Source organism: Ammospiza caudacuta, chromosome 4 (assembly GCF_027887145.1).
Source record: "Ammospiza caudacuta isolate bAmmCau1 chromosome 4, bAmmCau1.pri, whole genome shotgun sequence".
NCBI lineage: Eukaryota > Metazoa > Chordata > Aves > Passeriformes > Passerellidae > Ammospiza > Ammospiza caudacuta.
Window position 1 is genome coordinate 55,223,820 of NC_080596.1, and position 17,218 is coordinate 55,241,037.

The 17,218-nt window shown below is 44.1% G+C and overlaps 2 protein-coding genes across 3 annotated transcripts; one reads left to right on the forward strand and one right to left on the reverse strand.

Moving 5' to 3' along the window:
- Positions 1-1,007: 1,007 nt before the first annotated feature.
- LIAS (lipoic acid synthetase) lies at positions 1,008-11,367 on the reverse strand. Of its 2 annotated transcripts, XM_058803369.1 has the most exons (11): positions 11,280-11,367; positions 10,017-10,189; positions 9,274-9,367; positions 8,434-8,514; positions 8,036-8,192; positions 6,598-6,655; positions 5,432-5,560; positions 4,769-4,914; positions 4,429-4,499; positions 3,568-3,679; positions 1,008-2,626 (listed from the first exon to the last, which is right to left on the reverse strand). In XM_058803369.1, exons 1-11 carry the CDS (start codon positions 11,358-11,360, stop codon positions 2,574-2,576), a joined length of 1,155 nt encoding a protein of 384 aa, XP_058659352.1. In that variant the 5' UTR covers positions 11,361-11,367; the 3' UTR covers positions 1,008-2,573. The 2 variants fall into 2 exon arrangements, with proteins under 2 accessions (XP_058659352.1, XP_058659353.1); XM_058803370.1 differs by lacking the exon at positions 3,568-3,679.
- A 107-nt stretch (positions 11,368-11,474) lies between these two features.
- Positions 11,475-16,594, forward strand: RPL9 (ribosomal protein L9). Its single transcript, XM_058803371.1, has 8 exons — positions 11,475-11,511; positions 11,867-11,913; positions 11,993-12,108; positions 12,938-13,033; positions 13,321-13,453; positions 14,864-14,944; positions 15,384-15,499; positions 16,482-16,594. Exons 2-7 carry the CDS (start codon positions 11,868-11,870, stop codon positions 15,488-15,490), a joined length of 579 nt encoding a protein of 192 aa, XP_058659354.1. The 5' UTR covers positions 11,475-11,511; position 11,867; the 3' UTR covers positions 15,491-15,499; positions 16,482-16,594.
- Positions 16,595-17,218: the final 624 nt, after the last annotated feature.

A 17,218-nucleotide genomic window follows, 5' to 3' on the forward strand; every position in this document is an offset into this window, starting at 1 on the left:
ACTCTAAATCTTATTCCAAAAACTCGGTTTAATGTTTTCCTGGTTGCAAGGATGATTAAGTTTCTTAAAATATTTTATAGCTGCTTTGTGAATCAAACTGACAGAATGGCATGATTGACATACAAAATGAAAATGTCACCAAACATGAAACTTCAGCTAAACAGTCATGAAACCTGTGCTGAATTATAAAAAGGATATTTGTGAGAGTTTGGTGCTTTAACACATAGTTATGGAAAAAACTGAATGGGCAATAGGGGAAGTCAGATGCCTGTACAAGCAGGAATTTGTAACCAGGAAAAGAACTTCAGGGCTTGTCCCCAGATGTTGAAAAAAAACAGGCAAAGACCCTCTCCATTCTATGAAGTCAAAGTATGACTTTCTCTAGAATGCACAGCAAAACATGCAGCTAGAAAAGCTTGTATAGCTTCTGACACTGGGTACCAGACAGCTGGCAGACAGTTGTGTAAGGGCATGAAATCATCTTCTGGAACACCCAGCAGCAACTCACAAGATAATTTTAACATGAAGCAATACTGGACTGTGTTTCAAGAAACATTATTTTTCTAACTGTAAGGAAGTTCCTGTGCAATGTTCTCTTGTTTGATAATGGCTGTGTGGCTCAGAGCTCCTTTTTTCTCTATTTCTGGTGTTGGTATGCTGAAAGAGCAGTGACTTGGCAGAAGCTAAATTCATATTCTGTTAAATTTGCTCTGTAGGCAATTCAAAACCATTCTTTGCAGCAGGACCTCTAATAAAGGCTGGCAGCTGTTAAATGTGTGGATATCCTGGAGTTGATGTTGCAACCCTCTGCGTCTGCTGCAGTGGAGGGAGTGCTGAATTTCCTTGCAATGGAAATTTCCTTTCTCTGCTCTAGTACTCACCTGTACTTTAGCTGAAGCAGGACATTTTTGGCTCAAAATACACCTGGGCTTTCCATGTATAGCAATCAGACCTTTTGATTTTTAAAATTTATTAATAATATTGTTTATTTTAAAAAAACAGCCTTGCCTGTCTCTCTGCCTTTACAAAGTACAGCTACTCTTGTTTATCCTTACTTCCCCTTTGTTCCTCATGGCTCACATTTCCCCTTACACTGGTGAATTGGTACATTCCTTCTTGGTTAAAACTTTGTCTTCATAATGTGTTAATATTGCTGTACTTCATTTTGTGAAGTATCAGCTGTGCATCACTGGCCTCAGTTGTACAATATTATTTCATAGAAGTTTCTTGTATATATTATCTTGGTAGATGTCTTCCTCTATCATCTTGCTGAGTTGGTGGGTGTCTCTTTCTCCAGACTGCAGGAGTTTAGAAAAGTCCTGGAGCCAGTCATAGAATTACCTGCATGATGGGAGTTCTGGGCCAGATAGCAAGTCCTGGGATGTTTCCCAAATAACTTGACAAAGATACAGGTCAGGTTAGTTCAGAAATGGTATTTAATGTCCAGAGCTGAGCATTAGGAAGAGAATGATTGGTATTACTGCTGTAAAGAGAGGCAAGTAGAGCTGTTAATGTATGCCACGTTTTTATTTCTGCTTGAGCTTAGTGTGATACACAGTGGATTTCATGTTTTACCCACAATGTGGTTCACTTCTCTGCACTCACATTTAGCAGCCAGAGCAAGCCTCAAGGGGCAAGTAACCAGACCCACCAAACACAACCACTGGGGTTTTATCTTTCCCTTCATGACAAGACAATAGCCATGCAACAGGAGCACTGTACAGAACTGCAGTTCTGCATACTCAATACCAAAGAAGCATCTGTGCAGCTCAGTGGGGTTTGTTACAGTCATGTACATAAATTAGGGGTAGCTTCATTTATGCTCATACACGAACTCTGATTTTTCAAATAATTATTAATTAATCTTTAATTATTTAAATTAATGGTATCTACACAGAGTTAATTGTCTTGCCAGAAAGGACATTTTGTTTTCTTTTGCTTGATACCTTGTATGCACCAAGGCTCACACTGGGAGACAGGCAAGCTCTGGAAAAGCTTTAGCTGTCAGAATGGTACAGCTCTTTTTCTGTGGTGCAGCAAAGAGATACAATCTTTTGAAGGCGTATCACTGAACTTTCTGTAGCAGAGTTCAAGAAAGCTCTAATCTGGTGCATTATCACACACAGTCTTTCTTTAGAACTCCTATAGTACCCAGAGCCCCTGCAAGCTTATGTTACATAATGTAAGATACACCAAAGTATCTGTGCCTTTCTAGTTACTATCAGCACCTTCACAGGTATTCACTGCAGCAATGCTGACTGCTGTAGCAGACCTATAAATCTGCCCAGTCTTTGCTCCCAGCTTATGTTTGTTTCTTCCACCTCAGTTCCACCACTCTTTCAAAATCGATTCTGTCTTTTTGCTGAACACTCAAGTACTCTGTTGCTGTAGCCTTGCCAGAAGAAATGAGGTAAATTAATGTATTTTTTGTGAGAAAAAAATGGTTCTGGAAAGATAGTAAGTTTATTCATATAGCCACCGTCTGTTCTTCTGCATTTCTAGAACTGAGTATAATTATGCACTGAAAAAAGGATTCTTAAAACTGGCTGCTTTAAATAGGTTCATTCTCATTTTCAGATGGCTTTTGTCTTTCTTTTTTCTACCAAGTTCTTCAAGAAGAATTCACCTGATTAAAAGGAAAATAAAATAGACACCGAAATTATTTGTAGGTATTTCAATAAAATAAGGCAGAAGAATACATTCTTAACATGAGTGTTCTACTCTACAATACAATTGTTTTCACCAGTTATTTTATAGGATTTCAATTATATATAACGGTATTTCCAATACATACAGCAGGAATCTAAAAAACCCTCAAAACTATAATCCAACACAGCATCCCTCCACTCCCAAAATCCTGATTTTCCTCCTGTCCAGTTTTATGAAATAGCTCTGTTGCTTTGTGCATTACAACAGGCAAAAGTGAATTGATTTAATTAAAATTTAATTCCCGTTTCATAAAGTATCAGCAAGTTGTAGTGAAACCAGCTATAAATCTTGTTTGAGCTGTCATTAAAACAGACTGAGCAGCACAGTACCCCAGATGAGTCTTCTCTCTCCTTCCTTAGGAAAAAGTGTGATGCTGTACCTACACCACAGTTCCATTAGTATCAGCTGCTACTTCATACCCAGTGCTTTATCAGAAAAAGCACTGCTGTGTCTCTAACTATTTTTAAAGCATTGTAAATAAATTCTGCCTATAGCAACAAAATTGCAACACAACCAGGGACCTCCTTGAACCCAGAAGCATCCAAGAGACAGAACATGAAGGAAAACTTGAAAATTTGGTACCCTCTATCCTGTCTCACACATTAAGTATAGTACAGAATAGGTTTGGAAAAAAAAATAGGTTAAGCAGCACTGCAATTGTACAAATACTAATTACTGTCCTACTGATGCATTTGGATGACCTACAGGAAACAGTTTAAGTACTTTTTAAAATACAGATGATAACTCTATGAGGTGTCCTTGAGCTAAGGTGAGCTTTGATGCACATTACTTCACTGTTTTAGTTTTGTATAATAAAATGTTACATGCTAAATAACCCAATGCCTTTCAGTAACTTACCTGCTTTGTAGGAAGAACGCACTAAAGGCCCGCTAGCAGTGTAATGGAATCCAAGATCATTTCCTACTTTTTCCCAGTACTTAAACTTCTCAGGAGTTATGTACTCTTCCACCTGGGGGAAAGAATTAATTTTGCCCAGGTGCTAATGCAAAAGAAATTGCTATAGCTAGCATACAGTGAAATGAAATACAGCTATATTACAAGTTCAAAATTTTTCACTCCAAAGCTTTCATCAGTGAAGTCACAAACAGCATTTTTGCTTTGCTTTCTACCAAACAAATGTATTTTATTTGTTTTACATATTTAGCTGAAAAGTTCAGAATTTAATCTCTAGTTGTTGCTTTATAATTTTCTTCATTCTGTTTTTGAATGGTCCCTTCGAGCAAACCTTTTTTTTCTGGCCAAGTTAGTGAAAAACCACAATAGTACTACAAATCTCTTTACTAACAGTTAATTCAGTGAAACACAGGAACAGAACAGAGAGTGAATTTCTGGACAGATTGCAGAAGCAGAAAATGGTAAATATCCCAGCTGAAGGGGCACCATTAAGGGAGAGGCTGTAGGACAGCAAAAGGGGCACTGGCTTGAGCAATTATGTTAGAGACATACACTGAAGCTCTTGTTTTCCAGAACCACGCCTCAGCTCCAGCTGTCTCCCTGGCTAACAGCAGAAACTAGCACTGGGAAGTCTGCAGAAGATACAAGGGGTTAGGTGGCTGATGTCATTTTTAGTGAAGAGCCCCTAACAGATGATCACTGTCAGGCTAAACCAGGAAGGAAGTTTTTCTCAACATCTGCAGTTAGAGTAAGGACAACTGTGCAAGGACCTTAACTCTGCCTGTAAGTTAAAGGCACTTTTACCTTTAGGTGACGTTTTGTTGGTTGCATATACTGTCCTAGGGTCAAACAATCCACATCTGCTTCCCGCAATACTGTAAAAACAAAATTCCTCATTAGTGGCGGAAGGATCACAAGGAAAATCATGAATCTACCTGTCAAATTGAACCTGTAAGCTATAAGAAAACAAAATATTTCAGAAATTCAGTCTTTTTTAACCAAATTATTGTTTTTCAATGGAACTTGGAAAACAGTTCCTGCACCAGCAGACTGATAGGCGAAGATGCTTACAATTGTTTTCCAACACTAATTGTTTTCAATTTCATACCTGGGAATTCTGGCATCTACTTCAACATCAACTTACATTTCATTGTGGAATATACTTGTTCATCCGTCTCGCCTAGCCCCAGCATGATGGAGGTTTTGGAAATGACGCCGGGCTGCACCTCTTTAGCGTGTTTCAGCACTCGGACGGACTGCTCGAAGTTGGCTCGGGGGTCGCGGACCTTCCTTCGCGCATTTCCAGCACAAGGGGGAAAACACGTGGAAGGGCACAGAGAAGTTAGAGACGCCAGCACTGGCACGTTCTGCCAATTTCTGCGAAGCGGCGGAGCAGAGGGTTTTGGGCCGCCCAGTCGGACACCGGCACCGGGCCGGGCCCGGCTGGGGCACCGCGGCCGGGCTGGGGCGCCCCGTGAGGCGGCACCGACCGGACCCGCGCCGCGAGCGCCCCCTGCCGGCGGGCTCGGCGGCACACGCGCGGGGCAGGCCGGGAACGGGAACAGGAACAGGAACGGGCGCGGCTCCGTTACACAGCCGGCCCCATAGCCCGGCCTCACTCCGCGCCCGGCCCCACAGCCCGGCCCCGCTACACAGCCCGGCCCCGCTACACAGCCGGCCCCACTGCCCGGCCCCGATACACAGCCGGCTCCATAGCCCGGCCCCACAACCCGGCCTCACTCCGCGCCCGGCCCCGATACACAGCCGGCCCCGCTCCGCGCCCGGTACACCCAGAGCCATTGCTCACCTCTGCAGCGCCGGCACCGTCTCCACGTTGTGGGCATACACATCCAGCCCCGACGAGGCGACTTTCTCCACTGCTTTAAGGTCACCTCGGAAATCGGGAGTAAGGCATTCTACCAGGATTTTTGGATTCCTGAAAACAAGAGACAAAAGGAACACACGCGTTGTGGCATTTTGTGTCCCTGGTGCTAAAAAAAACCCATACCCTCATAACTGAACACATGACACTCTAATAAGCAAAGTTAACTCAGGATAATTCCAAACCAACAGGTTTCTGCAAACACATTATAACAAACTCGTATTAAGTTAACCGGCAACAAAGACACATTAAAAAAATACAGTGCATGCAAATGTTTGAGAGACTGTTGGAATTGCTTTTACATTTATTATTTGGCTTCTGCTGTATTTCAGTTCACATCAGTAAAACCAGGAATTTGTTTTGTTTAAGATCATAGCTCCAAAATAGAGAAGAGCTATAATTCTGCTACTGGAATAAGAAGACTGAGTCTAGAATCTAGTCTTGGTGTTCAGGAGCCTGATTTCAGCTCAAAAAGGCTGGTGGGGAAAACTGCAGGAACCCTTCAAGCCCAAAGATACACTGGATGAAGACTTAAATAAAGTTATACAAATGAATTCTGCAGGCAGGCAAGTGTGCTGTTGAATGGCATCCAGGGCACCGATGTAGGGTAAAGGCAGCACAGCCAGGGAAAGGAGGAAGATACAATCACAGACTTGGAAATGGCCACTGAGGCAAAATGAAAAGCAATTTGATCACTGCTGAATGAGAAACCAGACTCCTTTGGTCACAGGGTGACAGAGTTACCTAACTGCTGTGTTTGAGCCCAAGCTTCAGGAATGAACATACCTCAGAAGAATGTATTAATTTCCTGGAAACCAGCTGTCTGCTCAAAGAAAGAATCCAGTGCTTAGCTTTAAATAAGCCTGGGATGAATTGGAAATGCATCCAAATTCAAAACAGTTTGGGGCCATTCTATGAGAAAGATGAAGAAAGAGAAAAAAAAAAGAAAAAAAAAGGGGGGCACAGACAGGCTAGAGGCAGACTTTTGTATTTGCATGGCCCCTGGAATAACCCGGCTGAAGGAGCTGTGACCTCCATGCAGCACCACATTCTGAAGTTTTAACAACAACAGTAACACATCAATGACACACCTTTCCTTCAGATGCCGGACTGTCTTTGCAAAGTGCTCCGCTCCACCATCAGGCATATCTAGAAGCATTGCAATTATTCAGTTAATCTTTCTGTTCAAGAAATGTATTTACTTAACAGCAAAGCCAAAAAACACATCCAATTCAAATCTTAAATGCAAAATAATAGAGCAGTCAAACCCCAGTCTTGTCTCACTGCTTATACCAAGGGCTTACAAAAGATATCCTGCCAAGCCTCTGCACAAAGTCTGTGATTGTCTAGGGCAGAGCTCAGATTTACCTGTCTCTAGGTTCCCTGTCTCCCTGAGCACCAAATGGCTTTACCTATTTATGGTTCTGGTCTGAAAAACAGCTGTACAAAAACTGAGAAGTATATATTAGTGCTCTTTTAAGCCCCTTTGAAGCCACTGGACTTTCCATCACACTGAACAGCTTTTACAATGGCTTTCCTCACCTATATGGTGTCACCACCACAAGGGAGCTACTGCAAGGAAGCTACTTCCTACTGCCTTAGGAAAACACAACTTTCAGTTTTGTTACATATAATATATTCTAGGTTTAGTGTTTAGAAGGAAGTTCTGTATTGGTATTGTATACATTTTGGGGATTTTTTTCAGTTGCATTTCATTTGATCATACCTCCTTTCCAGAGTGTTTGTAAGCCTTTCTTTTGTGTTTTGCAAGATTTCGTTTCCCTTCCCCAAAGGAAATTTCATTTCCTTTTGGGAAATTTCATTTCCTTTCGGGAAGGGAAACAAAATCTTGCCATTTCAATGGGGATCAATTGGGCAAGCTTTGGTGCATGTCCCTGTCCTTGATGCCATCCTGTACCTTTTGATGGCTTTCAGTTTGGTGAAGATTTTTTTTCAGTATCCTTTTTGCTATCCAAGTAATAGAACATGGTGTATATGCATGCATTCTGCCAAAAGTTAGTTAATAAAATATATTTAGTGTTGTGGTATTTACTGATGTTTATTAAAAGTGTAATTTTTGTTGTATTTCACCAAACATGGAGAAATACTGAGAATATGTAGGAACTGTGCAAAGTTTCAGCACTGTTGTCTCCTTTAACACAGCCCTCCTGGGCAGCAGTGCAGATGAATGCTCCTGGGGGCTGTGTGTAGCCACAGAACACCAGTGGGAGCTCAGGGTGGTGGCACAAGGAGAGCCCAGGCAGGCACTGGTAGAACCCAGGCAGGCACAGGAGAGCCCAGGTTGGGTGGCACAGGAGAGCCCAGGCAGGCACTGGCAGAGCCCAGGTTGGGTGGCACAGGAGAGCCCAGGCAGGCAAAGGAGAGCCCAGGGTGGCACAGGAGAGCCCAGGCAGGCACTGGCAGAGCCCAGGTTGGGTGGCACAGGAGAGCCCAGGCAGGCACTGGCAGAGCCCAGGTTGGGTGGCACAGGAGAGCCCAGGCAGGCACTGGCAGAGCCCAGGTACGCACCGTCTCTGTCCACAGAGGTCAGCACCACGTAGTCCAAGCCCCACTCGGCGATGGCCTTGGCGGTGTTGTAGGGCTCCTGCGGATCCAGCGGAGGGGGGTTCTTGGCAGTCTTTACTGAACAAAATCTGCAGCCTCTGGTGCACGTGTCACCCATCAGCTGGAATATGAAAGACATTCCTACCCTTACACAGTACATAGCACTATAGCTCAGCTGGGAAACAGCTGCATAAACTACAGCAGAAAGCAAAAACAAAATAGGACAGTATTTTACTCTAAAGCACTTTAGTGCTTTAGTTACTTTATTGTAATAAACCCACTCCACTACAGTAAAGATCCAACAATAGAGTACAAACAGCCCAGACATTAACAGAACACTTAGGAAATGGTTCATGACTTACCATAATAGTAGCTGTTGCTGTGGCATATTCCCCACCTCCCCAGCACTCTCCAATGTTGGGACAACGTGCTTCTTCACACACCTGGAGGTGAAAGGCTGTACTGTACCTGGATTGTTCCATATTATTTTTGAAAATAATTATTATATTATTGATGGATATTAATAGTAGCCTACAAACAAAACATAATTCCTTCTGGTAAATGAGGTTAAGAATTGCCTGCTGTTTTTAAGACTTCAATAGAACAGATAGGAAGAGAACAGCTTCCTGATATCCATTACCTTTATTTTCTCTACTTCAAAACTCCAAAAACTGCTCAGCCACATAACTGTCTTATTAATTAGCACAGACTATCGTTAACATTATTATTTTAAATTTAAGAACTGATAAAATGTTCACAAAGTATGTGATTCATTAAAGCACAAAGAACTTAGTCTGAAAATAAAAAAAGAAAATAAATCCCCTCCATGCATTCCCACTGCTTTTTACTATCTGGAAAGTACAATTAACAAAATCTCCACAATTTCTTTTCATGAAAATCAAGTATATAACTCTGAGATTCTGTGTGTCTCCAGTAAAAACAGTTGCACATAGCATCTTCTAATCTCTGGTGATATACGTAGTAAACACCAGTATTTAAAATCACAGTAGGAAAAACACTATATCTGTTGGATTTACCCTTATTCTCTATGGGTAAAATTCACTGCTAGCAAAAAGGATCAGCACTGAGCTTGGTTTCAGCTCTGAAGATCATGCAAGACATGATTTCTACCTGTCCTCCACACAGAAAAATGTAAAATCTGCCTTACTTCTACAGGAACACTTAGTTGGTGCCAGACTTACCGTATGAAGATTTAAACTTCTCAAGGTATTCTTTAATTTATTGTAGTTCTTTCCCATGGGAATCTTTGTTTTCAGCCATGGAGGAAGATGCAGCCTGAATAACACCAAGCAAACACAAATATTTATAAACTACTTACACTGTAAGTTTTATTCAGAGATTTGTTTTAATTTATTACAGATTCCAACAAAGAAAGAGCCCTTGAAAACTGATACAACTCAGTAACTAACATCATTCATGGCCAGATCAGACTTCTCTTTCCTGCTCATCATCATTCCAACACTCAAGCATGGGAATTGTTGCCATTGAAACGTTTACAACTGTTCACTGTTCCAGAGGGATTGAACAGTGCCACACTGGACACTGCAGCCATTAATGGCAGCAGACATTGCACAGCTATCACAAAGTAATAGCTGGAAATAACTGGAAATATGGGGGTTTAATAATTTTTTTAACATAAGTCTTCATTTTTTGTTTTGTCTATCAGTAGTACTTTTTCAACACTTTTTCACCTACTGATGTATATTTGTAACTTAATTATAGGCACTCAAGAACATACCATCATGTCTCCACATTTTTTTATGGATTTGAAGTTAATGACATTTGTCCTTTCTCAAATAATCCTTAAATTTGCAACACGGTAGGGTGAAATTTAATAAAGATATATAGCATACATTTTGTAGTTATTACTAAACATGCAAGATCATGCTGGGGAACAACTAAAGTTGTTTAAAATCACTATTACCTTTCTCCTTTCTCACGCTTTAAATTGCCTTTATAGTCAGCCCATGTGCTCTTGTCTGACAGATCTCCAGAGACAAAGTCCTGTAAGTCTGGTCCATTTTGCAGGAACTCTTTTTTTTCCCCTGGTAAAGAACCTGATGTTCCATACTGGTTACACACATGGCTTCCTGACACCTAAAGCAAGCAAAATTGTAATTTATTTAATAACAAACATGGTGGCATTACTAAACGACAATTTGCCTTTGTGCTGGTTAACACATACTTTGTGTAAGCATTTTCCCAATGGCTTTTAAGTTAAATGTATAATCCTCTTTTTATTTTAAGCTACATGTAACAGACTTATCTATCATGACACCACACTAAATTGTGCGGCGTAACACGCAATTCCCCTGTACTCAGCACTGGGGAGGCCACACCTCAAATCCTGTGCCCAGTTCTGGGCCTGACTGCAAGAACCACACGGAGGGGCTGGAGCGTGTCCAGAGAAGGGACACGGAGCTGGGGAAGGGTGTGGAGCCCCAAGCTTGTGGGGAGCAGCTGGGGAAGGGTGTGGAGCCCCAAGCTTGTGGGGGGCAGCTGAGGGAGCTGGGGGTGCTCAGCTGGAGAAAAAGAGGCTCAGGGGCAACTGACCGGTCTCTGCAATTGCCTGAAAGGAGGCAGGAGCCAGGTGGGGATGGGCTTCTTCTCCCAGGCAACCAGCGACAGGGTGAAACAGCCTTAAACTGCACCAGGGGAGGTTTAGTTTGGACATCGGAAGGAACTTCTCCCCAGAAAAGGTGACTGGGCATTGGAATGGGCGCCCAGGGAGGCGGTGGGGTCACTGTCCCTGGGGGTGTTTAAGGCAGGGCTGGATGTGGCGCTCGGTGCCGTGCTGTGGTTACGGGCTGGTGCTGGGTCACAGCCTGGACTCGATGGCCGCAGAGGTGTTTCCAACCCAGCCGGTTCTGTGGATAACGCTGTGCGGGTCACTGCGGTGCTGCGGGGCCGCGGGAAGCGCCTTTGCCAGGTTTCCCGGTGCTGTCCATGAGAGCGGGGCCGGGGCTCGGTGTCCTGGGGATGCGTGTGTCCGTGCGGAGCTGGGACGGTCCGTCCCGGGCTCTGCCCGCGGCCACCCCGCACTGCCCCGCACCGCCACAGACCCGCTCGGCACCGCCGTGTGCCCCACAGCGTCTCCTCCTGCTCTGCTCTGCCGTGCCGTATCGCTGCCCCCACCCGCCCGGCCCGTTGTGTTACCGGCGGCCCCCGGGGCACAGGCGAGACTCACCCGGGCCCGGCCCCGCGGCACCAGCAGCCCCCGGGCGGCGGCGGCGGCCCCGCACCGGCCCTGCGGCAGCAGCAGCGACATGGCGGCGCCCAGCCCGATCGACGCGCTCGGCCCGCTCGGCTACTCTTGCCTATCGGACGGCTTCCTCGGCGCGATGACGTCACGGACCCGGAGAGGCTACAAATACGTGATGACGTCATGCGCTGTCTCTTTTGGCTCTGTGCGCTGCAAGGTGAGGGCTGGCGGCGCCCCGGGATCGCCCGGGATCTCCGGGACAATCCGGGACCATCCGCGGCGTTCGGCTCCCCAGCGCCCCGTCCGCGCACGGGCAGCCCCCCAGGGCGGTCCCGAGCCCCGCCGGCGCCTCCTGTCCCGCACCCTGCGCGAGAGGGCCCCGGGGCGGCGCCTTCCCGGCAAGGCCCCGCTGAGGCCGCCGCGCTCCGGGCCCGGGTGGGAGGCGCCGCTGCGGGGAGCGGAGCCCGGCGGTGACAGCGCGGAGGGGGCGTCGGGTCGTGCAGGGCAGGAGCGGGCGGGGCCCCGCGGGCACAAGGGCGAGGGTCTCCAGCGTTTGTCGTTGTCTCCCGCAGGATGAAGACCATCCTCAGCAACCAGACTGTGGACATCCCCGAGCAAGGTCAGTCCGCGCCGCGGGCGGGAGGCGCCGGCCGGGCCGCCCCCGCAGCCCGTAACGCGTGTCCGCCTTTGGTCCGCAGTGGGAGTTTCGCTGAAGGGCCGGACGGTCATCGTGAAGGGGCCCCGAGGAACCTTGAGGAGGGATTTCAACCACATCAACGTGGAGCTGTCCCTCCTGGGGAAGAAGCACAAGAAGGTGGGTGCAGCACAGGTCCTTTCGCTGCCCGGAAACAGGCGGGAGCTTTATAGTTGGTTTAAAAACTTCTTGGTGGTGGAGGAGACTGACCAAAAAAGTTCAGCAGCGGGTGACTTGTTAGGTAGGTTTTGCTTATTCCTGTGTTTTCTGAGCGAGGTTGGTCTGGTGGAAGCGTGGCGCCTCCTCGGGCACTGTGGGAGTGAATACGTAGATTGCATTATTCTGTAGTGACAGTTACAGGAAAAGGGGTGGTTACTGTATGCTGTTCTACAAACTGGCTCTTTTAGAGGAGAAAAATAATTTTTTTGGATTTCCATAAACTGCAAGTTATATTAGGAGAGGAGAGATAAATAAGTGCATGATTTTTCATATTGTCTCAAAAAGTATAAGAAAATATCAAGAGTGACTGATTTCAGCTACTGTTTATCAAAGATCAAGTGTTTCATTAAAACAGTGGATCCTCACAGAGTGTTTAAGTTGGTTGTGCATAGGAGGCAGACTTTAGAACAATATGCTTAGCAATTGCTAATGCATCCTTTAGCTCAAGATTGTATATTTATCTACCCCAGCTCTTTTTGAAGACTTGTTAGTGGCAAGACCTGAAGAAAACAAACGTTTCTCCCATGTCTCAGGTTAGGATTTAAAAGAGGAGCCGGGTGGGCCTTTTGTAAGTAGTCTGTCAAGTAAACAAAACAGTTCTGTGTTTTTGTTTGGTGGGCTTTACGAAGTTTATCTGAAAGTTTTGTTCCACATTTGGGTTTTCACGAAATTGTTTTGTTGCTGGTTTTGAAGTGAGCTGAAAGCTTTGTCAATGTGATTTTTGATGCAGCTGCGTGTTGACAAGTGGTGGGGTAACAGAAAGGAGCTGGCCACAGTTCGCACGATTTGCAGCCATGTACAGAACATGATCAAGGGGGTCACTCTGGTAAGTTGTGTTGGGAACCAGATCACCGCTGCCCTTTTGTTACTTGCAGTGAGGGCCTTTTCCTTTATGGAGGGAGAGCATTGCTAAGCATCCAGGATGCAGCTTCTTTCTCCTCGTGCTTTTTGTCTTGCCTTCGCTGTCAGGCAGGTTCTGGGGGTGGAGGAGAGGATGAATGTCTCTGCCCTTTTCCAGGAGCTGTTGCTGCTCCTGGGCTGTAGTTTCCCTGGCAGCCCGGTGCACATTCTGCCTGTGGGCCTGTTTCAGCGTGCGCTTGTGTCCCTGCCCAGGGCTTCCGCTACAAGATGCGCTCGGTGTACGCTCACTTCCCCATCAACGTGGTGATCCAGGAGAACGGCTCGCTGGTGGAGATCCGCAACTTCCTGGGGGAGAAGTACATCCGCAGAGTGAGGATGAGGCCAGGTGAGCCTCTCTGCAGGTCCATCCTGCTGGTTCTAACTAGGCTTTCCAAGCTGCTTGCTTTGGGCTCTGCCTCTGAGAAGGGGAGAGGATGAATAATTGTTGGAGCAGCCTGTGCTTGTCTGAATTGATGTAATTTACTTATGCTACCATTGCCACTGTTCAGGTTTATTATTAATAATGCCTCTGTAGTTTTACTAGTGAGAGTTACCTAACAACCAGACTGGAGTTAGTTACTGTAGTACAAGGGATCCAGGATTTACTTAATCGCTGGGAGATCTTAACACTGTTGATACTTGGCAGCTGCTTAGTGTTAGATTTGCATTTCTGTTCTAAAGCACTGCACATGAACTAGTTTCATACCACATTGTAGTTTTGGTCTTTAAGGTATTCTAGTTTGAATTTGCTGATTATCTAGGAGCATTCACAATAAACTTAAAAATTATCATCTTATTAGCTGTTTTTACATCTTGCACACTTGGAGTTTCAGTAAAATATCTAACATAAAAGCAGGCACTTGATGGAGCTTGCTAAACTTCTGAAAGGGGGCAGCAAAACATGTCATAAACAGAGTTACACAAAGACTGTAGGAAAGACATCCCTTAGCCATTTGGTTTTTTCTAATTCCATTTCTGGCAAGGGTATGGGTAAGGACATTTAAAGTGACTGATGATGTTTTGGGGTGACTGTAGAGGAATGCTTTAGAACTTGTCCCAAAACACTGGTAGATAACAGTGCAGCAGAGTTACACGGTTTTTGATTTACTGTGGGTTATTAAGGGTGGGTTTGATTATTGTATTTGGTTTTTTTTTAAAGTCAGCATTTATTGCTAGTAATAGGCTGGCTTAAAATCTGATATCTGTTGATTAAATAGATATAACTGTAAAACTAATGTTACTCTCCTTAAAAATTCAAGTTTCCTGTTAGATTCTCGAATGCCATCATGTTTACTCCTTGTGAGTATTTGCACCATTGCTAGTGTAAACACAGTACATGACATGACAGGGGGCAGGTGGTTTTTAATGGCCTTGATTGTTCTGTGATTGCTGACTCCAGTGTTGTCTTAATGAGCACAAGCCTGTGGGAGATGGCACACCTTACTGACAGAGTTGTGCTGGCAAAGTGCTGGCTTGTACACAGTGTTGGTGATTGATGCTCTAATGTAATAAGGGGTAAGCAGGAGTGTAACTTTATTCCCTCCAGAGCATGACTTGCACTAATCTTTAATTGAAATTGTGAGGGAGGACAGCCCTGGAATGGATTTGAGGGACTCTCTTTAACAAAGTCATAGAAGCTAATTATTGTCTTGAGCACTAGTGTTTAGATATGTAAATTGGGACAGGACATTAATATTGTTTGTTTAATACACTTAACACCTTCAACAGTGTGAATTATGTGTTTGCCTTTCCATAGGTGTTACCTGTGCAGTATCTCAGGCCCAGAAAGATGAGCTGATCCTTGAAGGGAATGACATTGAGCTGGTCTCCAATTCAGGTTTGTGAAAGTAGATGTGTGGAAAATTGTATGGAAGCTTTTATCTGAAGATGGCAGCTTAGCAAACTCTTTACCTCAAACCCTGAGGTAAACAACAGCACAGATTTTTTTTTGCTCTAGTCACTGTAATTGCTTTTCATAGTTCCTTACTCTGTTTCTAAGCTTAAATTCTGCAGAACCTTTTTCAGGTCAGCATTTACGGCCTTTTTGGCACCAAACTTTTCAGTTGTTCATGTGTGCAGTAATGAAGTGCCACTGCCCTGAGTTGGGCTCAATGAAATGCATCCTATTTTCATTAGACCTTACAGGATTTAAAGTTGGTAATTCCTGTCTCTAGATGACAGTCCTGTTTGTTAGATTAAATACTGGAGCATAAACAAAGGCTGCATGTTGGGTTCGACCTTTAGGCTTTGTGCTCATGGTCTCACTTTGTCTGCAGCTGCTTTGATCCAGCAAGCAACCACAGTCAAGAACAAAGATATCAGGAAATTCTTGGATGGTATCTATGTTTCTGAGAAGGGAACAGTGCAGCAGGCAGATGAGTAAAACTCACAGGTTGGTATCATCTTAATACACATTGTACATCTTCTCTGTAGAGATGGGGACTTGACAAGGTTTATCTGCTTCAACGTGGCCATGGTCAAACAGGTTCCCAATAGGGATGAAATTTTGTTTGTAAAACATGTCATAAGATGCATCATAAAACTTGAGTTTTGGCAGGTCTTTCAACAGCAGTTTTCCATCTTTCATCAACTTGGCATTTTGCTGCTGTATGGAGAAAACCTGTCTCTCCAGTGCTGTACTCTGCATTGTGAATGCAAGCTGCAGTGCTAGCTGAGATTTAAAAACAGCAGTCCTGGCCTAATAGACTGATTTACAGAGAAGATCTCAAACTCATGTTCCTGCTGGTTGGCCACTGCCCTCACTACAGTGGTGGACAGGGCCCAGTTTATCTGTAAAGGCCTTCTGAGCAGTTAGTAGGTAAATGCTGGTAAACAGGTCAGTTTAACAAGGACAACTATTTACATTGTCCATGGGCATTTTACTGAAGTTGAGTATGAGCATTTGGGGATAATTTAGGAATTGTAACTGCTAAAGGAAGGCATTCAGCTGTGTGCGGTTCCTTACACAGTACAAAACACCTTTGCAGGATGAGACAGTCTGACTTGCAAATAATTTCTGTGCTGTGTGCCTAAGCTTGAGGCAGGATGTAGATGAAGTGAGTTTCATAAACCCGGTTTTTTATCAGTCATACTCCAGATACCAAACATTTGCAAGCCTCTGAAAAAATAACTTTTAGTATTGTTCCAAGTGCCTTGAGAGAGGGAGCAACTTACTACATTTGTTGAGCAGTTGAGCTGTTGTGCTTGAAGGCATCTTTAAGTAATCTTGTCTGTGTAAAATCAAATTCTTTAAACTATTAATGTCTGACTTGCATTAAATCATCAGATAAATAAACATCAAAGGGTTATAAACGTTAAGTTTCACATTTGCACTGCTAAAATCTTTCTAAAAGCTCTCTATGTTTTATTTACAGCTGTCTGGACCCCCAGCGGTATTTACCGTGAGACATTGTCCAACTATTCCAGCTGGTACAAGGTGATGATACCCTTGGAGGCTTACTAGAATAAACTATATTTCCTATCTTGAGTTTGTTGAGTTTTTTTTTAAGAACTAAATGGTGATTGCATGAACCTGATGGCTTTCAGAGAAGCAGATTGCACAGTGGGTCCTCCCTACCAATGTGTTTTCAAACCATGGGACTTCATTCAGACTGAATGAACGTGCTCAGAGACTGGTAGGGCAATGTGTAGGCTGTGCTACCGTGATCTTTCTGTGACAAAGTTATGAAGTGGCATTTTTGAATCACAGCATTAAGAAATAATAAAAGCATTTTTCTCACAGGGGAGACCAGTGTTCTTTCACATCTTTTCTCAAGCCTCAGACTTTTGGTGATAGAATCTGAAGTAGATGAAAAACAAAACTGAAATCAGTAGAACAAGATTTGTAAGACCATTTAAACTCACATAGATAGAAGCAGTAGTCTGAAAATACAATGCTTTATTTTTATTGCTCACTTAAGAAAACAAGGGACTTGACCTCAAAGCTCAATCAGAGTGTATTGTTGAGTTTCATCAGCAGTGATTTGTTATCTGGGGATACATCTTGGTTTCTTCACTGCTAATCTTGCTATGTAGCAACATCTAACTGGGTGGTTGTACTGTCTGTGCAGTAGTAAAATCCACATTGTCACTTGCTCCATTCAGTTTGGAA

What these genes read in the sequence shown, in the direction of transcription:
- LIAS (XM_058803369.1), bottom strand. Translation starts at nt 11,360, where the DNA reads ATGTCGCTGCTGCTGCCGCAGGGCCGGTGCGGGGCCGCCGCCGCCGCC. An exon ending in CAGCAACAGCTACTATTATG is followed by an intron (nt 8,193 to 8,433) that starts GTAAGTCATGAA and finishes TTCATATTCCAG; the next exon opens with CTGATGGGTGACACGTGCAC. An exon ending in GCGTTCTTCCTACAAAGCAG is followed by an intron (nt 2,627 to 3,567) that starts GTAAGTTACTGA and finishes CCTTTTAATCAG; the next exon opens with GTGAATTCTTCTTGAAGAAC.
- RPL9 (XM_058803371.1), top strand. Translation starts at nt 11,868, where the DNA reads ATGAAGACCATCCTCAGCAACCAGACTGTGGACATCCCCGAGCAAG. An exon ending in TGGGGAAGAAGCACAAGAAG is followed by an intron (nt 12,109 to 12,937) that starts GTGGGTGCAGCA and finishes TTTTTGATGCAG; the next exon opens with CTGCGTGTTGACAAGTGGTG. An exon ending in TGAGCTGGTCTCCAATTCAG is followed by an intron (nt 14,945 to 15,383) that starts GTTTGTGAAAGT and finishes CTTTGTCTGCAG; the next exon opens with CTGCTTTGATCCAGCAAGCA.